Source organism: Quercus suber, unplaced genomic scaffold, assembly GCF_002906115.3.
Source record: "Quercus suber isolate HL8 unplaced genomic scaffold, Cork oak 2.0 scaffold_373, whole genome shotgun sequence".
Lineage (NCBI taxonomy): Eukaryota > Viridiplantae > Streptophyta > Magnoliopsida > Fagales > Fagaceae > Quercus > Quercus suber.
This window is the reverse complement of record NW_027069825.1, coordinates 217,947-245,733: the sequence shown is the minus strand read 5'-3', so window position 1 is coordinate 245,733 and position 27,787 is coordinate 217,947. Positions and strand designations below refer to the sequence as shown.

At 34.6% G+C, this 27,787-nt stretch overlaps 1 protein-coding gene and 1 pseudogene across 3 annotated transcripts; one reads left to right on the top strand and one right to left on the bottom strand.

Annotated features, from left to right (window-relative positions):
* Positions 1–2,101: 2,101 nt before the first annotated feature.
* LOC111983057 (uncharacterized) lies at positions 2,102–15,965 on the bottom strand. 3 transcript variants are annotated; one of them, XM_065760595.1, is made up of 8 exons: positions 13,046–15,965; positions 12,555–12,828; positions 12,368–12,450; positions 10,757–11,253; positions 5,785–6,073; positions 4,799–5,068; positions 3,531–4,455; positions 2,102–3,446 (listed from the first exon to the last, which is right to left on the bottom strand). In XM_065760595.1, the coding sequence occupies exons 1-8, from the start codon at positions 15,909–15,911 to the stop codon at positions 2,603–2,605; spliced, it is 6,048 nt and encodes a 2,015-aa protein (XP_065616667.1). In that variant the 5' UTR covers positions 15,912–15,965; the 3' UTR covers positions 2,102–2,602. The 3 variants fall into 3 exon arrangements, with proteins under 3 accessions (XP_065616667.1, XP_023870478.2, XP_023870479.2); XM_024014710.2 differs by having other exon boundaries at positions 2,102–4,455; XM_024014711.2 differs by having other exon boundaries at positions 2,102–4,455; positions 4,799–4,987; positions 13,046–15,964.
* A 7,304-nt stretch (positions 15,966–23,269) lies between these two features.
* LOC111983044 (uncharacterized) lies at positions 23,270–26,817 on the top strand (annotated as a pseudogene).
* The last annotated feature ends 970 nt before the right edge of the window (positions 26,818–27,787 follow it).

The following is a 27,787-nucleotide window of genomic DNA, read 5'->3' as shown; positions in this document are numbered from 1 at the left end:
ATAACTCTTTGTAACAGCTTCATCTGCCATGTGCATGTGACCAAAGTTTCAAGAAAGGGGCTTTAGTTTGCGCACAAGCCGGTCTAAGGTGAGTTGCAATTGGACCGGTCCTGATTCTCCTACCCAGAATCTTTAGGCCATAGTGTGGCAAGAGGCACCCTAGCCCACAATCACAAATAGGCCCACCACAGTTGGTAAAGTTAGTTATGCTGTGTTTTGGTTTTTGCTTAACTCTGAGTTGTATAAAGCCTTAATTTTGTACAGATTCATTCACTTTTGATAATCAATAGAGAAGTTCTTCAATTCTCTCTCAAACTCTCTCCAAGTGAGCTTGTACTTCTTCTTCCTCAATCAATGTTTTCTTACAAGTTTAGTGTGAATGTGAAAGGAAAGCAAATGGTGTATTTAATAATTTTCTGTAAAGATAAAGAGAGTGGAATCTATGCATCACAACTTTTATCATAACACATAACTCAAATATTAGTGATTCTTAACAAATAATAAATAAAAATAAAATTATTATATGAGTTATTGTAAAGTGGCTAATTATCAATTTATCCTAAGAAAAAAAAGTTTATTGCTTTTATATCACCATAATTTCTTCATCACTCATAAAATATGGTACAAAAGTTGTAACATAAAATTGTGTCCACAAATTTTCTTGAATCAAATCACAATCTAAATAATCTATTTGAGTAATTTGCAAACAAGCTCGAGCTTATTCAACAAGAGAATTAACCAAGATTGAACATGTAATCTTGTTTGATAATGAGTTTGACCTTGACTTGTGTTCGAAATAAAATTTAAGTGAACAAGCTTGAATTTTTAATACTCAACTCGGCTTGTTTATAGCCTACTTAATTTAACCAACTATGTGTCTATTTATAAAGTCATTCATGTGTTAATTTAAAAAATTATAGAACTCATTAAAAATGTTATGTGATTAATAAACAATACGTGTGGATGGTAATTTTAACTATATATCATGTAATGTAATATGAACTTTATTTCGAACTAGTTTGGAAATAAACTCTACACTCTCTCTTAACTATGAGTTTTAAATTCTCTCCATTTTATGTATGATTAAAATTATATTTTTTATTATTATCAAAAGAATTAAAATTTTCCTTAAATAAGGGAAGGATGGAAAAGTAGTTCACCATTCAACAATATTGAGTGGTATAATCATATGGTGGTTCACGGATTCAATATCAATTATTGGATTAAAAATTATTTTATTTTAAAAAATTATATGAATCAATTTAAAATATATAAGAAAAAACATAGTTAAACTATTACAAATAATGTATGATATTCAATTTAAACATAAACATGCAAATGTATCCATGATTAAAATTAATAAAATATTATTGTTGAGGAAATTTATTAAAATAAAAAATATAATGTTTTTTATAGAAAAAAAAAAAAAAAACTGATTAAAAAATGATATATGAATTGGTGCTTTTCAATTGGTTAAGAGAAACGAAGTATAAATAACTAACCATGAGAATTAGAGGGAAAATTAGGGGGTTTTGAAAGAATAAAGCATCAAAGAGTTTGTTTGACTAATTATGGCTTCTTTAAGATTGAATCAGCATATAATACAAGGTGAGACTTTTAATTTCTTAAAATTTTCAGGTTAAAAATTATAATTTGAAGTAAACTCATGAAAATTATAAATAGAGTTTATTTACAAATTGGTTGAAAGAAAAATCCTCAAACCAACTACATGACAAATTGACAATTCAAATTATCATTCATGTGTACTTTTAGTCACGTGATCTATTTAATAAACCATGACTTGTTTAAATAATTTAAAGAGTATTGTGATTTAAATCACATGATTGATTTTATGAATCATTACATAATGAGTTTTCTATACTGATTTTGGAAAAACTTTTTAGCATCCGCCTAGTGATTTTACTAACGTCAGGGTTCCTATGGCTATGGTCGTATTTGTGTACTTAAATAATAATAACAATAATAAAGAAAAAAAATCCTTTGATTGATATAGGGTTAGGTAATTAGATGGCAAACGTTAAGCCATAGTGACTGTGACATATAAGAAAGAAGAAACTAGCATCCATGAAACAAAACAATATGGACGTTGCCACCATAAAATTAATTGACGGGAAAAGCATACTCGTGATAATTCATTTGTCATTACTTTTTTTTTCTTTTTCTTTTTTTTGAGGGGACATTTGTCATTACTTGAGTAAAAAGTAAAAACACTGATTTTTATTTTGACTATGCAACCAGGAAAGAATTCTGGCTTCAAATGGGAAGGGAAAAAAAAGTATCACAGTCGCAAACTTTAATGGACTATATTAGTCTAGGGCTTACCATATATGACTTGGATTTCGTTAGCAAATTTGTGTTTGGTGGATCAGAAACCAAAACACACTACATATTTTTTTCACAAATAGCTAAGCTCTAAACGCCATAGCTGCTACAAGAGGAGTATGAGGCTATGAGCAGAGCAAATAGAATGCAGTCCATGGATGCCTCAGCTTAAGATCAGATACTATCATTGACATTGAACCAATGAGCTTTGCATAAGGCAATGCACACTAATTTTGACTATGGAATATTTTTCAAGTGCTCAGCAATCCCGTATGTCAATTAAAACAAAAATTTCTTCCAAATAACTTGGACAACTGTTGCTCCACTCCAATGCTTCCCACCAACTCCTCTCACCCTTTATCTTCTTCAAGTCTTGACTAGAGATTTCATCAATTAATGGATTCTTAAGATCTGGACAATTATAAAAACTCAACCATTCTAACTTCGGAGCAATGTGTAAACCACTAGAGATGCTAACTAATCCAGGCATGTAATGAAGTGAAATCTTCTTCAAATTTGGAAGAAAATAAGAGGTTTTATGCTCAGCAGAGATTTCGCAGCTTACTATGCTTTTGATGGAGGGACAGTCTTCAACTTTTAGCTCTTCTAAGTTGCATAGGTTATCAAGCAACCCTTGTGTGAAAATAGTGGTCAACTGGGGACATGTGCGCAATGTCAAGGACTTGAGAAGAAATAAAGAATTCTTCTGTACTGACCCTTCCCATATGCTCCTTAAATTCTTCATATAATATATATAAAGGTATTCAAGTGATCCTAGAACAATTCTTTCAGTACCATATGAATCAGATACTATTTTTCTGGCATCATCTTCTTCATCTACAATAACTTGGACCTCATTACATTCCCCCATGACACAGCATTTTAGTTGCTTCATATTTCTAAGACCAAAATCAGATAGCTTCTTAACAGTCGCATGCCTGTCCAAGAAAAATGCCACTGCATGTTGGAGTACCTTCTTAATATCTCCAGGGACACCCACACCATTTATGTATTTCAAACATTTCCCCCATCGTTCCAGCTCAAACTCAACATCACATGGGACTCGAGACATAATGCGCTTAACATGGCGACCAATAGTAAATCTGAAATAAGACAGTGTTAGGCTATTCCACTGAAAGTGCCTCAAAAGTTCCACCCTTGGAAAATAAAATTTAAGAGTTTCCAACCTCTTTAAGGTACATATTTCAGTAACAATATCTTCCACACGTGCATCCCACCGCTCGTCATCTGGATTCACATCAATATTCAACTCCTCTAACAGAGACAATGCAGAAATTACCCCACAAGGAACCACTGCATTGGATTGCATGGCTTTCTTGCCATTGCCATTACTAATATATCCATAAAATGAAACTTCCAAGTATTTCAGATTAGTTAACTCCTTAATCTCCATAGGTAAATCCATAATCTTTGCCCCTTCAAGATCAATAACCTCAAGTTGCTTGAGATCTCCAACTTTTGGCGACAACGTCATGAGACGATGACAATTATTTAGAAACAGTCTTTTGAGGCTTACCAATTTGATAATGGAATCAGGCAATGACTTGATACTAGTCCTGGATAAGTTCAGGATTTGAAGGGCTGGCATGTGATCAAAAAATGACGGAGGAATCGTTCTCAATTTGTAGTTTCTGGGAAGGAACAGAGCTGACAGATTGGGACACCTTGGATTCTCAGGTAAAATGGACAACTCGTTGTCCATCAAGTAAATCTCTTTGGCGTTCTTCCAATCCTCATCCTTTGGCAGCATAGTTAATCCTAAACCACCCTGCATAAGAAAAAATCCACGTTGCTCACTTGCTTCAGATTTCATCTCAACGTCTTCAATCTGAGATTGTATCAGCCCACTAGATTTAAGGATATTTACTGCATTGACATCAAACAACACTCTTTGAGGTTTCAGAGTACTTGATGCTTGCAGTTGCATATCCTCAACCTGTATAACATCTGGTTGTCTTGTTTGTGAAGCGTCATTACCCATTTCTTCAATTTCAAATTTCTTTTGTTCACTTGAATCAGTCATCTTAACTTCTTCGATATCAATCTCCATACCATGATGCTCTGACGCTATTTCATTTTCACTTGTTTCTTCTGCAAAATAATAATCATAAAAATAAATAAAATTCTTTTATTTTTTTATAACAGAAAACAAAAGGGGCTCATTAAAACTCTTATATGATATGGAAACTTAGGCTTTTCTTCTTTTTAATTTTTTATATTTTTTAAATTATCAAAAAAAAAAAAACTACTTTTGGAGAGAGGAGAATCAATAATGGTTTCCTTTCTCAAAACCCACTTCTCCTACCTGTACTGTGTGATAAATAGATCAAAACAGAGAAAGAGACAACATAGATTTGTTATTGGTTTAGACAAACATCCGACAGAACTCAACACAGAAAAGATTGAAAATTTTCTAAATTCTTGTTCTACTTGCCTGGACTCTTGATTGGCAAAACCAAGGATATTGCACCAGTTGACTGTGGAGGAGCTAGTTGAGCTTGAGCTTGAGCAGGTGCTGGCATTGGTGGAGATGAATCAACTGTAGAGACTGAGCCCTGACTTGGCTTCCAAGAAAGATTGTGACCTCGCCGATGAAGCTGCAGATTCGGTTCCCTCTTAAACCCTTTCTTGCAAATTTCACAAACAAATTCATTAGTCACCAATAGGGTCTTTGGAGATAGAGCAACCACCTCCACATTTGGATCTGTCAAAAAATCAAAAACCCAAAAAACAAGTCAAAAACAAAAAAGTTCTTAAATTTGAGGTTGACTTTGATTGCCTGGCATTCCAAGAAGGCATTGGTTTTTCTTAGTGGTTGGCTTTAGAGGTTGACTTTGATTGCCAGAGGAAGAGACACTGGCTTCCCCTGAAGCTGTCGAGGAATTATCTAAGTCAACCGGCATGGATACACAGAAATTTTTGCTAGGGTTTTCTTTGGAACTATAATATGCTAGAAAAAAAAAAGGAATATATATCAAGGACAGTTTTGTTACTCATTTTTCATTGATCTTGAATTAGATTATTTGTTTCAGTAGCTAAGATGTGACTTGTTCAAAGTTATCATTTTTCTTGACCCATTTTGAAAATCTATGTTCCCTCTACCCAAGCAATATGTTGCAGGTTCAAGCCCATGAATCAATCTCTCCAAAAATTGGAGGTAGGGCTGTCCACCAACCAGCACTCCTAACCCCACATAAGTGAAATCCTTGTGTGGTGGGTAAGACTTTAAATGATTGCAATTAAACTCAAATGATTATGACAAGAAACAAAGTAAATAGGAATGAAATGAGTAAAGAATAAGACAAAACATATATGGAAAGAACCAACTTGTAGGAATGAAATCCATATCAAGAGGAACAAACCGCAACATCATCTATAAGACAAATAGAACAATGGGTTAGGTGTTCCGGAAGGGAATACCTTTCTCATGTTCCTCATTAGCTAATTTTGTATCAAAATATTCTTGCTGCCCTAGTTCCCTCTTTGCTTGTTCAGCATCATTTAGTTTCTTCAATGTTCCTGGGATGCAATGCTCTGAGAGAGCTTTCTTGAAGGTCTCAATAGCAAGTTCATAGTCCTGTGAGTGTTTTGCCATTTTCACCAGGGCAGTTCCTTTCCTACTCAAAGTTATTGCAATCATCTTAGAATCTGATTTAAGTTGTCTTCCCCTTTCAACAACCTCGTCACAATCTTTAATACATTCATCATACTGAAAAAACAATAATATAAGAACTTGGATCAAAGTGTAGTTGAAAAAATATATAAATGCAAATATCAGACATTTGAATACAGTAAGTAATGATGCAGGACAAGCTAATATACCAATTTTTATGTAGGATCTTTAGGAGTTTAACACTAAATTAGGGTTCTTGATGTGATCATGAAGGGTTTCTTTTTTGATAAGTAATGATATTTTATTTAAGAGGTTACTTCATGTTCACAATGATGAGCACAATGTAATCTAAAAGAACTACAAAAGAATCATACGCAAGAGTGAAGTGAATATATGAAACCTAATAAGGAAATTCTACAAGTAAGAGCCCACGCACGAGCCCAATCAATCAGAGTACAGACCAATGTTTGTAACTAAGCCATTGATCATTCTATATTGTCAAAAATATGACTATTTCTCTCCTTCCACACAGAGACGGACCTAGCCTTGGGCTGGGTGGGCCCAAATTTTGGGAAAAAAATTCTTAGTATGTGTGTACACAAAGAAAATTTTCAATTTGCCCCAAAATATGCAATCTTGGCCCCCTCCCTCCAAAAAAATTATAAATTGGCCCATGAAATCCAAAAGTATATGTTCTATTCTATCCCTTTTGCCCAGTTGCCTAAAGAATAATTACAATAACCTCTGGATAATAACAAAAAAAAAGGCACAAATTTGGTCTAAAGAAACCCAATTACCCAAAAAAAATATGAATTACTTGCAAACAAAGAAACCCAATTGCCCCAAAAATAACATGAATTACTTGCAGACAAACTAATATTGACAACAAAAGCACAAATCTGGCATTATCAAATGTATGATTTTCAGTTCACACGGTGTGAACTGTGAAGTACGTTTTAAAAAGTTTTTAGTTGTGTTTGCTATAATAATAATGTTAATTTTTTTTTATTAAAAAAATTATATAATGAGTTTCCTATAGTAAATTGTTTGGTAGTGTTACTTTTTAAAAAATGAGAGAAATTTGACAATCTTATGTCAAAATATTATTTAAATGGTTAGGTAGATGTAGGATAAATTCCTTATAATTAATTATTGTTGCCTTTTTTTTTTTTAAGATCATGGAAAAATAATTTTCAATTAAATTATTTTTTTTATTAAGAAAAATTTAAAATAAATTAGAAGCTCATATTGAAAATGCAGTATTGTCAACATTTAGTTTGATGTCCCAATTTCTAAAATCCATCAAATAAATTTTTGAAAAATCACCATATATAAAATTGGTAATAGTTCATTATAAAATAATCTAGAATTACGACGAATATAATTATGCTGTTAATTAACACAATGCAATTGAACAAGCATATGTTAAGTTTGGTCTATACCAATTTCTTTTTTTATACTTTAGCCCCCCCATTTCTGAATCCTAGTTCCGTCTCTGCTTCCGCAGTACCACATCAAACATAACATAACATAGTTTCAAATATCCAATAAGTGCTTTCTGACACATGAATACCAAAAAAAAATTAAAAGTAAAATTGAAAGACTAGAAAATAAAGGAATATGACCTAGGACTCTAGGAGTCAACGCCAAGTGAGAAAACTGAAAGTTCAATATGGGTATGAAACACCCTTGAACGTTTAGACCCTCAATTACAAAAATACCAACACAAGCTATAAAACAAACAACTTATGTGCGGAAAATGATAAATAGCTTATATCGGAATAAAGACACAATCTAAATCATAAATAATCACACACACAACTGTAATTAAATGGTAAAGATAAAGGGAAGAGAAATGCAAACACAAGGATAACACTCGATGTGTTATCGAAGAGGAAACTGAAGCCCTCGGCGTAAAACCTCTCCGCCGCCCTCCAAGCGGTCAATAATCCACTAGAAAATGTAGTTGGGATACATGAACAGCAATAGACCCTCCAAGCCTAATCTACCTAGGTACCTAAGCCCTCCAAGCTTCCTACTCCAACGAGGTTGCGCCGAACCTTTTTCTTTTCTAGCTTAACGGATTTCGCTATAGACCATAGCATCAACCAATCACCATTGGTTTCTTCCCAAACTGCTTCCCTAAGCACCAAATGGACCTTCTCACAGACGTGGGTGTGGTGAGATAAAAGTTTGGTAAATAACATTTCATGGGTATGACAATGGAGAGGAAGAGAGTAGAGGAATTTGTAGAGTCTCTTTAGATGAAGATTGGGGATGAGGCAATCTTGTTTTTCTCTAGGGTTTTCTCTCACAAAATTCTCTCTAGAAGCTCTCTCAAAATGATGGGTATAAGGGTGTATATATAGTAAGGTGAGAAGGGAATGCAAAACGTCAGTTTTTGCCAAACAGGGCAAGTTGGCGACTTGGTCTCGTGGCTTGTCCAAGTCGCGAGTTCAAGTCGCGACGTAACGGCCTGGCCAGTCTGGAACTTTTGTCCTGTAGCGTGACAGTTGGCGCAACCCTTCAGCTTCCCAGTGTGCCTCTCACGTGCCAGCTTTTGGCGGCTTGCCAGTTGCGATCCACCCGCGAGCCCTAGCCTCGAACCTCTGTTTTTCTTGTACACTCTTGAGCTTTTCTTCACAACTTCTCACACACTACCCTTACAATTTTCCCACCTAAATACAGGATTGCTAAGTGCTAAATTACAAGCAAATTGGTCACAGAATAAAGCCAATTAAATGGTTGATTAAATTCAATCTTACAAAAACCACTAAAATTCAACACCTAGGGTGGAACTGGAGTCAGCACTAAACCAAAAGACCATATTTTTCATTCATCAAAATATCAACTATCTCCGAATGGAGTACAATAGTTTGCTTATAACAGATTGCTAAACCCTAGTACATTGGAAGTGTACTATAGTGGCACAAATCAAGAACCCAGATTACAACGATCAATAAGATCGGGGAGAGAAAAATGCTGCTATAATTTTATTAAAATCAATCTCACAATTTTTTATTTATTGAATATATAAAGATTCTTTTATAGGCCATTGCCAATATTGCTAAAAAGACTAGAACTCCTACATTACGTTTTGGGAAAATTACATTTTACAATCCTATACTATACCCTAGATTATACTTTAGATCCCAAAATCTTTTAATGCACATTTTGTATCTTGAAATATGACCATTGTGATACTTTGCTTCCTGACATTAAGTTTGCCATTAACTTGGATGGAAAAATATGACATCACGTGAAAATATCCAATTGCACATCTTCTCAATCCCTTAAAAACAAATGAGAAATTAAACTTTACCACCTTAACTATACTCTTGAATACACTTTGCACCTTAAACTTTGGATTTTCATCCAAGTTAACAACAAACTTAACATCGGGTGCAAAGTGTTACAAGGGTCATAGTTTAGGCTGCAAAACATGCATTTGAAAAGTTTAGGGTGCAAAGTGTAATATGAGGTATAGTTTAGGGTGGTAAAGTGTAATTTTTCCTAACTTTTTCCTTAAAAGACTAGAACTTCTAATTATAACGAAAGGTAATTAAGAACTTCAAAACCAAATTGAAAAAGGACTCAAGACGTAAAAATAAATAAATAAAGAATCATGGGCTTCTAGAAGAACCCAGTCCCAAAAATTTGGAAGTTGCCAAATAGGTAAAACTTTAAACCTTAACCAGCAACTTCTAATAAAAAACTTAATACCAGACTCAGCATTAACTAAAGTAGCATATGAAAAAGCCAAGAAGGATTTATATACTAGTTACTCATCAGTGCTGACAAGATGATACGATTTAGGTAACTCAGCAAGTTGGACCTAGCTGAGGTGTATCAAATAGAATTCTTCTTCTTCTTCTTCTTCTTCTTCACTCTCTCTCTCTCTCTCTCTCTCTCTCTCTCTTAGTTGACGTTGTGATAAAGAAATAATTGACAGAGCCTTAATGGAAATCATATAATATGCCCCAATGTCCACATCCATATGAACTCCAACTCATCAAACTAAAGAACCAATATGGTAGGAGTCACATATTGCAAAATTTTAACCTTTTCTACTTTCCAGTCTTGGTAACAGCTGCCCACATTGAGAGAACTTTATAACTTCTAAGCACAAAGCATACATACCCAACTCTCAAGTTCAGACAACATAATCTAAGGGGCAGTGTGTGTATCCACGTGTGCAATAACACTAAAATAGTAAGTCTAACTCATAATTTTGAAATTAAAACATGATATAAACACATGATTTTAGTATTATTAAACACTTGTGTGTAATAAGTTTTACCCTTATCTAAGAGAGAGCAACCATGGTGGACCAATCCACTAAGCTGCCACACAAGTCATCAACATAAAGGTTTTAAATTTGGCATATCAAGAAAAACATTGTCAACAAAAGGCAAAAAATTAACAACAAATTAGACCTCCCTATTATTGCTATTCCACATCAAACCCATCTTGTCACAAGTAATCAAACCTAAATAACTCCACCAATTTTTATTTTTGAGCCTTTTTGACACTAAGGAAGGAGCAACGGAGTTCAAATTACACACACACATCAGTGAGACATTCATCAACCCGGTCAAGTACAACAACATAACTAAATTGAAACCAAAAGCAAACAAAATTACAAGTAAAATAATACCAATGAGCATATATATAAACTCAATTGTAACCAAAAAAAAAAAAAAAAAACAAACATATTACAATCAAAATCAGAGGTAAACCAGTCTGGCCAAGAAAATGTTGTAACCAGATTTGTCATACCTGTCCTATTGCCAGATAAGCAACAGCCCGATTCATGAGACACGAAATGTTCCCATCATCCAACTCCATCACCTTAGTATAATGCGCAATTGCAGTATCGAAATCATTCTTAGTGTATGCTGCATTGCCCATTTCCTGTTCCTTACATGCCTGCGACTCCCTATCCATCCCCTCATCTGCTGTCAACTCCATCAGATCCAGTTCCTCTGCCAGCTCAGTCTCTGCGCTTTTCTTCCTCTCCGGCTGCAGCGACAGCAAAGACGAAGACTGAGGAATCTCTGCATCCACAGAAGTAGGTGTCCAGATGTTGATGTTCAACAAAACCCCAAGCGCTTGTATAACCCTCTTGTCCTTAAGATAGTTATTATGGAGCTCATGCATCATCCTCACAAAATCGTTATTTTGAAGGTAGGCCTGGGTGGTTGGATTCGCTGTGAGCTTGTGCCACATTTTAGGCCACGACAACATGTCTTCGAAGGAAGATAAGACTAAACTAGCTTTGAAAAACAAGCGAAGATCAAATTGTTAGCGCCACAGGAAACACACTTTAGTTCTTTTAATTAACTGATAGCTTTTGAGAAGTATGGCTCATAGGTCATTGCTGATTATGTAATCACCATACAGCAGGAAAGACAAGCCTACGAAATGAGAATTTAATCTTGACTTATTATAATGATCTCATCGAGAAAATGGGGATAAACCAATTACACAGCATACAAACTATTGGAATTTGGGCAAAGTGCATTCACATGATTAAGAAATAAAAATATTCACACAAGACAACAATATTTAACATGGTTCGCCCAACTCAAAGACATTTTTTTTTATGTGTTTAATTTCCAATATTCTAATAAAAGTTTAACTTAGACTATTAGAGCGTTTGGATTCAACTTATTTGTGCGACTGCGTTTACTGAATCACGTTTCCTTTCTCTTTTTTTTTTTTTTTTTTTAGCGTGTATGAACAGTAACTGCACTGTTCATGCACATGGATTCACTGTACAGAAGACAAATTACACTGTTTATGAATTGTTTACACACTATTCACGGGACCCACAACCACTTTATTTAGAAAAAAATATTAAAAATAGATCTCACAGCACTATTCACACATTTAAAAATTATTTTCCTACAGTGTTTTCAGTTATCAGTTTTAGTTTTCAGTTTCAGCAAAAATAAGTTGTATTCAAACGGACCCTATAAGTACCCCTAAAATTAAGAGACAGCCTCACTAACATATTTAACCATATTTTAGAATTGTAAGCTTCAGTCCCTTCAATATACATTAAATTTCAAAAATTTAGGAAATAAATTATAAATAGATCACTTTTTAAAAATTGATTGCAAATCAGATGAGACAATCAAAATCAAAAGCTCATCGCACTCCAAATTATATAAATTCCGAAGCTTCATCTTAGAGGTAACTTATTTATACAACCCTCTATTTTCTTGTTCTTGTGCCATTTAACTGGGGCCAAAGTTGATGTAACTCTGTCACTCAATTTATATGATTTTCAAATGTCATGGTGAAATATTCTTCGAATCTACTTGCACCATGCAATCATTGGAACAAAACACCAAATACATAAACAAAAACAGATGAAGTTACCACCTTGACGAGGACTGCCATTGCTCGCGCATACTTCACTTCTTGTTTGTTTGATGATTTTTGGTTCTGTTACAGCATATGTCGTCCTACAGTATACTCCAAGGTAAATTTTTTTTTTTTTTTTTTAATTTCCAAAAATCACAACAACAAAATAAATAAAAAGATGAATATGTACAGGTTGGGAACATGCCTTTTCTTTAGATTTGGCTCATCACCAACCCCATCTTCATTCTCACTGTCACCTGGTCCAGTTAACTCAACGACGCATGGTGATCCTTGATCCTCACTGTCACTAATACTTTCTTTTGCAGGCTTAATAGCGAGTTGTGGCTGAGGTTTTGGATGATTATGAGAGCCCTTGTAGACAATTTGAGTTATGCGTCCTGCAGGTGAATTCATCAACTCTTCGTCCTCAGACTGCTCTTCTTCATCAGGCTCTTCTTCATCAAACTCTTCTTCATCATCTGAAATGAAGAAAATGGGCAAGATCCACATAAACATTAAACCGTAAATGAAATAACCTAATCAAATTATTGAGAATTTGATAAATTCATCAACCTACGTTGTTAGTAATTATTTCCCAGTGGGAAATTTTGGCAGAAAATAAGAATATTAATTGATTTTTTATTTTTTTTTGGGCAAAATAAAAGGAGGAGCCCGAGAAGAAGTAGAAAAAGTTACCTCGTCGAATAACGTCTTGACCTTCTCTTTGCACTTCAATAAAATCAATCTTGATGTTTGGGATATGGGAAATCTTGGCCCAGTCCTCTCCTGTCCCTCTTTGGTAACGTTCGCTGAGAATCGGACTCTTTATCACCTCAAACTCCTGCAATGAAGTTTTAAAAAGGAAGTCCGGCAGCGACTTTAACTTTGGGCAGATGCAAATTTCCAACTTTTGAAGACAGGGCATTATAATAATACAATCTTCCTCTTCTTGTCCTCCAATCCCAATCCATTCTTCCCACTCGTACAAAACCCTAAACCAGAGAGTTTTCAAATTTGGGAATATTTTTATTATGCCTTCTTTCTTGTTTTCAGATTCTATTCCCAAAAATTCAACACCCAACTTTTTGAATGCAAGAGTGCAACCATCTATAATTAAATGTTCAAGGAACTGAAGCTTTCCCAAAGGAGGTAAGCGCTCTAACTTTAGGCCACCTGTCAGAGTAAAGCTTTTCAATTTGGCTAGGGACATCATCCAATTAGGGAACATTGTGGTGCCCCAGTAGTGCTTAATTTGTAATTTCTCCAAGCCTTGAGGTGGCTCTAAGGCATTCAGAACTGATACATCAGTCTCCATTCTTCCTCCATCTTCAATTCTTCCTCCATTTTCAATAAAGTCCAGACACAAATCACGGAGGCCTATCTTTTTATTGAGCTCTGCATTCTTGGCCTCACACGCATTTACCACATTCCCCAGCCCATATATTGTAAGAGCTCCTTGAAGGTGGTTCAAATATTTTAATTCTCCGAGTCCACATCTTTGGCTATCGTCCTTGCCACCTACATAGAAATGACTCAATTTTGTAAGAGAGCTCAATCTCCCAATCCCTCTTGGAAACCCACAAGGATACGTCGGACATTCTTCCACAATAAGATGTTTTAAATTAATCAGTTTACTCATCCCCTGTGGTAATTTCTGGATCCCACATGTGAGATTTTTTGGAATATTCAAAGATTGTAGATTGCATAGATTACCTATGGTTTTAGGCCATCCGTTTTCTAGCCAAATAGGCATTTTGAGATACCTTAAATGCATCAAATCTTCTATTTCATCTGAAATTCCCTTTAATGTACCATAACAACTCAAACTTAATGTCCGTAAACTTCTAAAATGATGGAACAACCTGAACACATTATAACTATTTTGACCCACAACGATGAGGGTGCGTAGATTTTTTGCGCTGTAGATGGACTCGGGAATTTGAGCATTATGTGGAATTTCTAAATACAAATGCCGAGCATTTTGAAGATTTGGCCTGAACTCTTCGTAACCATTGATTGTGATGCATTCATTTTTTGCCATGAATTGTGCCAAATCATGCACTATATCATGCATCTTGAACCTCATAATATTTTTATCATATTCATCACCCCTAAAATCTTGGAAGAGAGAGCGAATGAATAAAATTTCTAAGTAATCACTTGCCACACTTCTTGCATTCGACTTAATATAACCTTGTGCCATCCACATAGATACCAAATCCTCATCAGAAAAGTCATAATCTTTTGGAAAAAGAGCACAATATAAGAAACACCGTCTCAGTGGCGAGGGCAAATCATAATAACTCAGTAACAATGGTGCAAAAAGACCTCTTTCAACGTCTTCAAATTCCCACAATCTACTACAAAAAACCTTCTCCCACTGTTCCTTCTGTCTCTTGAAGCGCATGAGACTCCCTAGAGTCCTTGCAGCAAGGGGCAAGCCTTTGCACTTGTCTGATATTTTCCTACCAATCTCTTCTAAATCCTTACGTTGCTCAGCATCCCTGTCAGAAAATGCTATTGTACTAAAAATCGACCAGCAGTCACCATCAGACAATTCCTCCAAATTGATCATTTTTGCACTTCCCATAACTTTTGCAACTCTATTGTTACGTGTAGTGACTAGAATTCTACTGCCTTGGACAGCATTTTGGAGTGCAAGTCTAAATGGCTCCCACAACATGAAGTCTTCGGTCCACACATCATCCAAGACAAGAAAAAGCTTCCTTCCCCGAATCAAGTCACACATTTCATCCATTAGACTTGGCCAGTCAGTAGTGTTGGAGTCAGCATCTCCAAAACTTTTAATGATTGCTTTGGCAACCATAAACTTATTGAAAGGATCAGAAACACAAACCCACCCTTTTTTCTCAAAATGGCCAGAACTCACCTCACTATCATTATAGGCTAGTTGAGCAAGAGTGGTTTTGCCAACACCACCCATGCCCACTAAAGAGATGACATGTGGGCTTCTTTCTTCTTCATTACCCCTGCCCAATAGGATGTTCACTAGATCAACCTTAACCGTATCACGACCTAGAATGTTCGACACATCAACGTGGGAATCAGTTGGTGGTCTCACAACTTCTTCATTGCCACTAGTCAGTACAAACTGGTACATGTCTCCCTCTCCGTCAATCTCATCTAACTTTTCAGTAATTTCTTTTATCTTACGAGCAAAATCACGACGCTGAAAAAAAGTAGAAACAAGGGACAATACCTTCCTCGTCTTAGCAGTACTAGCTTCAGCTTCTTCTTTCTCAATGTCTGCTTTGATCTTGGCAGTGTTCCACTCATCCAACACGTCGGCCATCTCGTAGGATACGTTGTTGAGCTTTTCTAACCAAAGCCTCACAGCTTCCTCCTTCACTTGCCTTTCCTCTGCATCGTTGAGCTTTGCCTGGATCTCGTGGAATTTACGTTCAAGCTTTTCGACTTCTTCCTTGACATTTACAATCGACGCAACCTCTGAAGCAAGAAGCGAACCAAACCGGTCCTTGAACTCTGAAGCAATGAGTGAACCAAGCTGGTCCACGATGGTAGAAACAAGAGCCCAAGCCATACTTTGGAAATGGAATTTTTTTTTTTTTTTTTTTTTTTTGAAAATCAAGAAAAGGAACTCTTTTTTGAGTGAACCAAGCTGGTCCACGATGGTAGAAACAAGAGCCCAAGCCATACTTTGGAAATGGAATTTTTTTTTTTTTTTTTTTTTTTTGAAAATCAAGAAAAGGAACTCTTTTTGTTTGATAACACAAACACAAACACAAAGAGACTACTGATGAAAGAGCAAATTGTAGATTATGGAGAAGAAACACAACCAACAGATACAGGCGTAGCAGCTACAAGACCAAGATCTGGAAGTGCAATCAATCAACAATGTCAGTCAACGCGGAGATTAAGCCTTTGTTGTCTCAGAGGGCCGGCCTTCACACGTGCCGGTGAGTAAAGAGGGCCTACCTTCACATGTGGTCAATTAGTTCACATTTGTTCGATGATTTTATTTTATTTTACATACCGATTAGATTATGCTTCACGTCATTTTCAAAATTGGACCAGACAGCTCAGTTCCCTTCAAAAAAATGAAGAAAAAAAAAAAAAAAAGCTAAATTAATCATGCATAGTTCTCGTGGGATACTTTAACAAATTAATATCGAAAGTGGAAAAATGGTCAGTAAGCCCATTTTATATAATATTAGACATTAAGATATTGTTTGAATGAATTTTATATTTTGGGTTTTTAGTGGACCAAAATTTCCTTGATGTGTTTTTGTTTTTTTCTCTAAAAATAATAATAATAAATTACTTGATGTGGCATGAAAATTACCTTCCAGTTTTCATATGTCCACCTACCTAGAAAGTAGAAACCATTTGAAATCAAAATTATTTTCTTAATGATATTGGTGCAAGTGCAACACCAATTTGGTTCTCATTCCAATATTTTCGAATCTACTACATTTTCCCAAAAGCTGAATATAGCACTAGAATTTTCGCTGATGTCTGGATGATCTTGTCACAAATGTTTAGTTTGGGTTGGGTATTGAACTAAAACTAAGACCCAAAAGTGGGTTGTGAATATTTTGGTGATGGGATTTTGAGATTGAAGGAGGTTGTGGTGATTCTGAATAACTTGTTTAATTAAGTGTTAGCAATTGAGATGTTAGGATGGCAAGAGAATAAAATTGAATTCCTTTTATTTTTTAATTTTTTAAGGATTTTATTAGCTTTTTTTTTTTTAATGTTTTTTATTTGACTTTACATTACTTGTTTGGCGTGGCATGATTTGGTAACATTAGGGAACCAAATTAAAATTTACATTACTTGTTTGACTTTTCATTACTTGTTCCTATTTCTCAATCAAAAAATTGGTAACATAAGGAAACCAAATTAAAATTCACATTACGTGTTTGACTTTACATTACTTGTTCCTATTTCCCAATCAAAATTGGTAACATTAGGGAACCAAATTAAAATTTACATTACATGTTTGACTTTACATTACTTGTTCCTATTTCCCAATCAAAAAATTGGTAACATTAGGAACCAAATTAAAATTTACGTCACTTGTTTGACTTTACATTACTTGTTGACTTTACATTACTTGTTTGACTTTACATTACTTGCTCCTATTTCCCAATCAAAAAATTGGTAACATTAGGGAACCAAATTAAAATTTACATTATGCGTTTGACTTTACATTACTTGTTCCTATTTCCCAATCAAAATATTGGTAACATGTTTGACTTTACATTACTTGTTCCTATTTCCCAATCAAAATTGGTAACATTAGGGAACCAAATTAAAATTTAGATTACGTGTTTGACTTTACATTACTTGTTCCTATTTCCCAATCAAAAAATTGGTAACATTAGGAACCAAATTAAAATTTACATTACTTGTTTGACTTTACATTACTTGTTCCTATTTCCCAATCAAAAAATTGGTAACATTAGGGACCCAAATTAAAATTTACATTACATGTTTGACTTAACAATAGGGAACCAAATTAAAATTTACATTACATGTTTGACTTTACATTACTTGTTCCTATTTCCCAATCAAAAAATTGGCAACATTAGGAAACCAAATTAAAATTTACATTACGTGTTTGACTTTACATTACTTGTTCCTATTTCCCAATCAAAAAATTGGTAACAACAGGAAACCAAATTAAAATTTACATTACTTGTTTGACTTTACATTACTTGTTCCTATTTCCCAATCAAAAAATTGGTGACATTGGGGAACCAAATTAAAAATTTTAAACCTTTAGGGGAAAAATAAATATGAATCCAAACTTTGTGGTCTGTAATTTACAGCTTTCTCCTTCACTTGCCTTTCCTCTGCATCGTTAAGCTTTTCGACTTCTTCCTCGACATTTACTATGGACATGGACTCTAAAGCAAAAAGTGAACCAAGCCGGTCCTTGAACTCTAAAGCAATTAGTGAACCAAGCTAGTCCATTATGGTAGAAACAAGAGCCCGAGCCATACTTGGAAATGGAACTCTTTTTTTTTTTCTTTTTTTTTTTCTACAAATCAAGAAAAGGAACTGTTTTTGATTGATAACACAAACACAAAGAGACTACTGATGAAAGAACAAACTATTGATTTCGAAGAAGAAACCCAACAAACAAATGTAGGCTGCTCTAGGACCAAGTCCTGGAAGTGCAATCAATCAAGGGAAATGCTAATGGATTTTTATAAGGAAAAAAATAATTAATATTTTAACAGTTTTTTTTTCATAAAAATAGTGTCAAAACTTTTCTAAAATGAATTATTGACCATTACATTAAGACACCCGACCCATCCATCAATAATGTTAGTATAGCTATTTAGTGCAGGCGGAGATTAAGATTGTCTCGAAGGGCCCTCCTTCACATGTGCCAGTGAGTAAAGAGTAATACACTATTGGACTCCAGTCACTCCACAATCTCAAAAGCAGAATCAGTACCAAACTACCAATACTTAAAAAAGAGTCCGATTAGTGTATGCCCATAAGGTATACATTAATAATTCATTTTAAGAAAATTTTTATGGGGAATTGAAAAGGCTATTACAAAAGTTTGACAACTTTTTTAATTCTCGATAAAATTTTTCCTAAAATGGTTTATTAACATATGCCTTAAGGGAATACGTTAGTAAAACCCTAAAAAAAAAAAAAAACAAACAAACAAACAAAAGCACCATGAAACTTCCAGCAATGAATTTTCTTTCGTATTGTTGTGCTAGAATGCATTAGGGATGAAATAATTGGATTTATCTAAACACCCTTATAAGAAGGGAAATCAGGTGTCTTCTACCATGAAACTTATGTAAGTGAACGTTTGGATAGAGCTGAAATGATTTTTCAGCTGTGTTGTGCATTTTCCAGTGAGTCCTGTGTGCTGTTCACGGGACTCGCAAATACTTTATTCAGCAAAAAAACTTTAAAACTGGATCTCACGGTACTATTCACACATTTAAAAATTATTTTACTACAGTGTTTTCAATTTTCAGTTTTTAGTAATAAGCGGTATCCAAATAGACCCTAATTACTTTTGTCTAAACACCACTCAGTGGTCAAATAACTTATTGGTTGGTGGAATAGGATCACAGTTTGATTATAGGCTGTTAAGATCACCAAAGATAAAAGCAACACTTCCAAATACCCTATTGGCTTGTTTGGAAGTTTAGAGAGGGAGGAGAGTAGAAGGGAGTAGAAGGAAGGGGAGTAGTGGGGAGGAGAGTAGAGGAGAATGATTCACCTCCACCTTATTTGGATGTTTTTAAAATTAGTAAGGAGGAAGGGAGTAATTAGTCCTTCCCCTTGTGTAATTTTATTAATATAATAAAGGTAAATTAGGTAATTTACTTGGTCAATAGTTTATGTACTCTACTCCCCCTCCAAATCTCTCCAATTTGGGGAAATTAAAATTGGGGGGTTAGAGGGAGTCCAAACCCCTCCAAACTCCTCCAAACTCCTCCCTCTCATTCTTTAAAAAACTTCCAAACAAGATAATTGCATTAATCTCCCTCCCTCTACTCTACTCCCCCTCCTTTTTTAAACATCCAAACATGCCATATATCTTCCGAATTCTCAGCAAAACACATTTAAGTAATGGCCATTGAAATCAAGAACAATTTCATTTTTGCTTGGTTTGATCTTTGGGTTTGTTGTTTTTACAAGGTTGTTTGCAAAGGCCTCATCAACAACAATTTCATGTTTGAAGTTGGTGAAAGAAAACAACAAATACACAAAACTTCATGAAAAAAATATAATACGTGTGAGGGGGAATGATTCTCCCTTAATTTTTCTGAAGGTTTAGGTTGACTCTGGGATAAACTTATATTGGACAGCTTCTTTTATTATTTAGTTTATTTTTGGTACTATTCATGAGTTTCATTGCATTTTTTAGTACTATTCATGAATCTCATTGTACTATTTCATATAACTTTTAGCTTTATCTACCGTACTTCCAACAAAAAGTTTTCAATTTCAGCTAAATAAGCAGTTCTCAAACTGACACTTAGTGAGCGTTTGGATATGCCAGCGTTTGCGTTTTCGCTGGCGTTTTGCGTTTTGTGTGGGTCCTGTGCACTATTCACAGAACCCACAAACCTCTTTTTTCAGCAAAACTTTCATTAAAAATGGGTCTCATGGCACTATTCACACATTTAAAAATTACTTTGCTACAGTGTTTTCAGTTTTCAATTTTCAACAATAAGCGATATCCAAACAAACCCTTAATGTGTATTTGGCTCCAACTTAAAAAGCCAATTTATTTTACTATTCAGCTTATTTTTGCTACTATTCATGTGTCTCATTACACTTTTTGATACTATTTATTAGTCCTACTGTACTATTTCAGATCATTTTTACTTTTATCTATAGTATTTTTAGTAAAAAGTTTTCAGTGGATCCCAAACAGACCCTTAGTGTGCATTTGAGATGAGCTGAATTTTTCAACTTATCTCCATTTTTAACTTATTTTTGCTACTATTCATAAATTTTACTGTACTTTTTGATATTATTTATAGATCTTACTGCGCTTATTAATACTATTTATGAGTCCGTACTATTCGGCTTATTTTTTTACATTTTTTCTACACCTTCAGCTAAATAAGCTGTTGACACATTAAACTTTTTTTTTTTTTTTTTGGCATATAGGACATATATTATATATTAATTTCGAATAGATGAGCCTGAGTATTTGAGATTTTTTTACAGGTCTAATTCTTTCCACGGTACAGAAACCTTTGTCTAGCTTTAATTGCATTTTGTGTTTTTCACTATTTTTGGATCAGAGTTCTTAAATTAAGAATTATCCTTAAAAAAAAATTTATTTAAAAAAGAAATAGAAAAACTCATATATTGAATTGGGCATTCCCCCGCACTTTTCCTGACGTACTTTCTCCGCAACCAAACAGAAACAGAAACAGAAAACTCTCTCACCAGATTGAATTTCAAAATCACAAATTCTATGGATCGCTTGCTCCAATTCCAACACATCCTCGAATCGGACCCTCTCATGTAATAACCTCATATACCTCTCATTTTGTTTCCCCTTATAGCAAAATATTGAAAATTTTACTTTGAATTTCATTTTTGGAGTCTTTACAGTGATGAAGTTGGATTTGTACACCCGACCCAATTCGCGATGCTGGCTGAAGACTCAACAGGCGATGCTGCGATATCGGATGGTACAACCTTTTGGAGCAGGGATCACAAGCTGGGCGTCTCGACCCAGGCCGTTCTGCCATTGTACAATGCTGCCGAGCGTGCGTTTATTGCGGCAATGGAAGAGTACAAGAGACTCGGCGATGACGATGATGGATTGGAGAGTGAAGTGATGAAGCATGGTGAGGCTCTCTTGTTGCTCAGCTCCGATTTCGGCACTGCCTGGAACTCAAGGTCTCTTTTTATTATAATTCAGTTTACTTATTTGAGTTTTTGGTAAAATCGGTAATTTATCATGCTGTAAGCGTCTCTACTGTGCAATGTAGCATGAGGTGATCCACTATAGGGCCTAGGCGAAGCTTGTGAGATTGTAGTAGGTTTTAACCTAGAATCCATGCTTCGGTGAAGGCAGCCAATCATTTTGTGTATTGCATATAATTCATTTACCATTTCCCAAGTAAGTCTTGGTTGAACGCTAGAAGTTTCCAAATCCCCAAATCCCTATTTTGAATAGGTTCACATATAATATGTATGTCAGTTGACCAAATGAAAATTATGCCCCTCTCCAGTGCCACCCCATACAAAATCCCTCACTATCTCTAGTTGTGGAATTAGTTATACGAATTCAATAGTAAGTTTTACAGATTCTCTCTTTTAAAATGTAATTCTCTAGGAGTATTTTGTACACACTTCCTGTTTAGATGAGGTATGTACTCCATCAAGGAGTTCATGCATCATATTGAATAGAACCCAATTTCAAGCATGGGCTTTTCTACAATAAACTGATTGACTTCAGACCCCTCTCTGCTCTTGCATAACTTTGAAGTGTATTTGTGTTGTATTTAAATTCATTGAATTACTTTTGTATTGCTTCCATTATTGATCCTCACTCCTATTGCGATGTCTTATGCATAATGCAGGAAGCTAGTTGTGCCTTGAGATTGGAGTTCACAATGCTGTTTTCCCTGGATTAGAGTGTTTTGTTCTCAAAAACTTGAGAACATTTAAATCAAAAATAGCCTTTTCTTTTCTCTGCTTTGGTTATGATTCAGTTCTAGATTTGCCTCAAAGCCAAACAAAACTGACCCATGCACACCTAAAATGCTGCTACATGCCACTGCCTCTGTGGCTGGTTGTCAGCTATGACAATAAGCTCTGCTGGCAGCAGATGATCCTAGTAGTTTTTAATCTTCTGGGATGACAAATTACAGTATTGAGGTTGTATTTGATTTTACAGAAAATGAGATGACAATGGAGATCCTCCTTTTGTCTCCCACCTTTTTTGTTTTATTTTTATTTTTCTTTTGGACCGAAAGAAATTTAGCTCAAGCTGTTGAATGAAGCTTGATGTTGTTAAGCTTTATTTCCAAGGATTTTGCATGATAAAAATTTAACTTATATAGCCTGTCTCCTGAAGAACTGGCATCCCAAATTGAAGGTGGAATTCCCTGTACAGAGTTTGGACCATCTAATTATTCATATAACGGAGTGCATTATGCGATGACCCTTAGGGGAACTAGTTTATAGTCTTGCTAGTTGACTACTTGACTTTCTTCTTTAATTAGAACTTTTGACCATATCATTATGCAAAACTTTCTTTAGCTTCTGCAATTGTCCATATATATTGGTGGTTTAACTATTGACATTTAGCACACCACATTTTCTTGGCATATCCGTCGTACTATGATGTTGAGGGAGAGTGTTCCAGGAAGAAACCTAACACTGTTTTAAGTTGACTTTATTTTTTTTTTTTTTTGGGTGCAGAGATCAAAAATGAACTATCGTGCATGGAACCATCATTGCTGGCTTGTTTCATACATGACCAGAGAACAGGTGCTACATGAGTTAAAGAAATCCAGAAATTGGGCGGGGTTGCATGTTGCTGATAATTGTTGCTTTCATTATCGCAGAGTGAGTTTTCTTATGAATTTGAACAAGCTCAGATGTAAGTTCTGTGTCCTCACCCCCCCACCCCTCCCCCTCCACAAACCTTTTTCCAAAAAGAAGGAGAAATCTGGTAATCATGCATAGACTAGGGGATTCTCACTTTACTTGACACAAGGTTGGGATTGTACAAATTGGAAAAATATACACCAAAACTTTGGAGGATGAGGTTCGAGTTCACCATTCCTATTATTTCTAGGCTTCCAGTCTTTCAGAATATCTTAATTTTGCTAGCAATATGTCATCATTAGTTTATTTCATTTAATCTATAAAACTTTAGATGTTTGCAGCATGACATATGGTTGTGATAACTGGTTATTTTCTGTTGCTTAACCGTTTGAAGAACCATTTACAGTCACTAAAAGAACATGCCAATGCTTGGGGCAACTGGACTTTTAATTATCTTTTGATGGTTTACAGCCACTTATTTTTCTTAAAATGCATTGATCCCTAAATGAGATGTTCTTAATCAACAAAAAAATGATATTGTTTAATTCTGAGGTGATAGAAATAGTTTCAACCATTGTAGCTGTATATGCTTTTGTATTCCTAGAGTGATAAGAACACAAGGCTGGACAAGAACACCATATTCTTCAAGAGAGAAAAAAAAAGTCATTAACCCCAAGGGAGAGAAAGATAGTGCTGATGTGCTTTAATTATTGTATTTGGAATAAGGCACTTATAATTTCTTACATGCTTACTGTGATGAGCTGGGATATCCATACTTATCTCAATCTAACTTGCAATCAATTTTGCAGCGGCTAATGCTTCGGATTTTGAAAGACTCAACCTGTAAACTTGAAAATGCATCCCCTGGTTACTCTGTTGAATTTCTGAAGTATGGAAGGTAAAAATATTCTTTAATGTCTATGCAATAATCATTACAAATTTGTATTCATTTCTGCAACCAAGTTTGCTCTTTATGTTCTTATCATTACTAATTGTATTCCATTTCTTCCTTCTCTCATTCCTTGGATCCTTATATGAGTGAATGTCAGCTTCAGGACTGTATTCTTTTTCTAATTTACATGAGTTGAGTGATCTTTGTAATTTTTATTCGCAAGTGTTGGTGTATGTCTTGTATACTTCCTGTACTTGGGTTGCACCCCTTTTGCACTTTATTAATGAACCTTTTACTTGTAATGAAGTTGCTTAGGAACGATAATTAGGTTCCACTTTTTTGGTCTGCTTGGTCTGTAGGTATAAATACTGAGATAAATTAGATTATAAATTTATAATGCCACTTCCTACTAGGCTGAGCTTTTGGGTGTCAGTGGGATTATTGATTCATTTTTCTTAATAAATAAGCAGAGTGTTTATGAGTGATTGCTTGTGTTACACACTACATGAAATAGAAATGGGGCTGGGTGATTCAAAAACAATGTTAGTTAAGCACTAAGACATTAATGCAAAATCCTTTCACGCCCAAAAGCAAATTCTCTTAATTATGTCACTGCTTTTAGTTACAACTGCTGTTACTTATTGTTTTAGGATTTGTTGATTGCAACTGTGCTTTTTAAATGTCTTGAATATTTATACAAAGTTTTTTTTTAATGTCTTGACAATGTTGGTGTGACAGGAAGAACTTGATTGGAATGAAATGTTGATAAAGCATTACATAGGAAGAGAGGTATACACCCTTAACTCAAAGCAGCTCAACTATGCCTTAATCCTATTGGTGATGACTTTATGGAACCTTCTCAATTGTTTTTTTCTTTTTCTGATAGAGAAGTTTGATCAAACCTCTTCAACTAATACAGCTCTGCCACTTGTATTGATTTCATCCATTCTATCATATCCCAAATCACTTCCTCATTATGTCTACCCATATTATTTTTAGACTCCCTCTACCTCATTTCTCTTTCAATCTGAATTAAAAGTAAACACCCTTGGTATGTACTTTTTTCTTTGGACTGACTATAGTGGCACATGGGCAAGATGTTTTTTTGAATTTTTTTTTTTATTAATCAGCAGACCCTTTATATTGGAGAACCTTTGATTGTTCTCAACCCTGAAATTGGTGGGGTAAAACTTGGTATTAGTACATAGATCTGAAAAAGGATCTGTAATCTTCCTGTCACTTTAATGTTTGCAGATTGTAGAATGATAACATTGATAATCTGTGCCAACTACACATTGATAATCTTCTTCCCCCTACTAAAGGAGATATCTCATTGTCGTATTGTTTTGATGCTGTTCTCCAGGAATCAACTAAATACCCATGGTCACTGTTTTACATTATACTAGCATTTCAGATACATAACAACCCCCCACCCCCAGAAAAAGAAGTATTTAAGAACTTTAGTTCACCAACATATGAGTTATTGCATTATGAGACTTTCTTATTGTAGTACCAGTGTTCAAGATGTCATTTCTTCAACCAAAGAAATAGACTATCTTTGTAACAAGAATTTTGTGGTCTGATCACACGTTAAAAGAAAATGAAGGAAAAAAAAAAAAAGTGGTTCCGTGCTAGTGCTTGACTTTTTAAAAGTATTCCAATGATCCTATTATATTAGAGTTTTTATCTTATGACTTTCATTTCAAACAGGCACTTTGGCTTCATCGCCGCTTCCTTTCTTTGTGTTGGATGAAGCAATTTGCAACCAATCTCCATGATGTATCCTGCCATTCTGACCTAAAGATCAGCACAAGTGACAGCTTCAAATTGATAATGAGTTGCATCTCCTCAACTCTTGCTCAACTGTTCCAGATAATGACTTTGAGGATTTCCAAGCGCAAGCCACATATTCTGCCACTTACATATTATGGTTGACAAAGGTATATTATCTTTTGTCCTTTTAATTATCCATTTTGTCCTGTCGGTTGGATGTTTAGATTTTCGTTATGTGCATCAGCAAATCCCGGAGTTTTGGTCTGAATTCCAAGAGAAGCTTACAATAGGAAATCTGAAGACTATGCTGAGCAAGGTGTGCCCAGAAAGGTCATTCATACGGGATTCTTTAATAGACTAGATGGAAACGCCTGACCAATTTGTGAAGGAGTAAACGTTATCTTTGACTCTATCCAACGTTTCTCATCTTTTTTTCTTTAATTCTTTTACCTTTTTTTCTTTTATATTTTTATTTTTTTTTCTTCTCCACTCTTGTTGATTCATGTAGCGATGATATTAACAATGTATATTATTTGGTTTTCAATTTATAGGCAAGACTTAGTCACAGTACTAAGATACTGTTCCTTAGGTTCTGCTCTTAAGATTCTGTCATATGGATTTTTTCTCATAGAATGGAAGTGTATTTTTTAGTTAAGTAGCCACATGGCTAAATTTTAAGAGAGAAACCTAAAGAACAGCTCCTAAGATACTATATGTAAGTTGTCCTCAATTTATACTTTAAAATGGTGTAGACTATGTGAGTATGTGATGAACACTTTCTATATATTTATTGTGTTATAAAATTAATAACTATTTTAAAATGGTATATTGAAATAAATTGATATCACAATATTTTGTTTAAATAGACAAACTAAAACAATCATTAAAATAGAATTGATAACTTTGGTTTTCTCATGGCTGACAATGACTGAATTACTAAAAGTAAACTAAAAAAATTAAGAGAGGATAGTGAACAAATAAATAAGGTATACTTGAATGTGAGTTGGATAGCATAACAATTTATCAAGACCAAGTTTCTCTATGATAAAAATTGTGGCTATCAAATGGCATATCCAAATATGTCGTTGAACGACACGGCAGGATAAAAAATGGTGAGATCAACGATAGGAGGGATGCTGCAGTGGTTCAAGTTCGATCATCGCTCTCTCCCTCCCTCTCTCTCTCTCTCTCTTTCTCTCTCTCACACTGACCTAAGTTTCTCTTTCTTCTTTTCATTTGGTTTAGATTATTAATTTTGGTATTTTAAATTTAACGTGCGTTATTTTGTTAGTTTGTTAGTTTATTAATGGTAGAATAATTGAGGTATTAATTTGGCATGTGTAAATAAGCTTATAGAGTAAATTAGCCAAAATAAAAGTTTTTAGAGTGTAATGACCACCACCTTAAAGCTCAAGGAGCGTATAGGCATTTTTATCACAATTTTGTACTCAACATTCAACTTTCGCTAGCAAGCCTTTTTGCAAGTAATTTTTGTTGATTAGTGTAGCAATCATTGATGACATGCGAATTTGTTGTGTTTAGTAAAATCTATTGTAATTGATCAAGTTGAATAAATATTATCTATTAAAAGTTGTAAGTGTTGGCAAATTTGAGTTAAAACACATTTTTGATGTAATTCAATCCTTAGTTTTTAGTGTCTAAATTAGTATTGAATTTCAACTATTTTTAAGACACTAAAAAATTGCTCAAGATCATGGAAGCTC

Excerpts from the sequence above, each read along its gene's own strand:
- LOC111983057 (XM_024014710.2), bottom strand. The coding sequence starts at position 15,911 with ATGGCTTGGGCTCTTGTTTCTACCATCGTGGACCAGCTTGGTTCACTC. Across the intron at positions 12,829-13,045 it reads TCAAGACGTTATTCGACGAG|ATGATGAAGAAGAGTTTGAT; the intron begins GTAACTTTTTCT and ends TCTTCATTTCAG. Across the intron at positions 11,254-12,367 it reads CAATGGCAGTCCTCGTCAAG|CTAGTTTAGTCTTATCTTCC; the intron begins GTGGTAACTTCA and ends TGTTTTTCAAAG.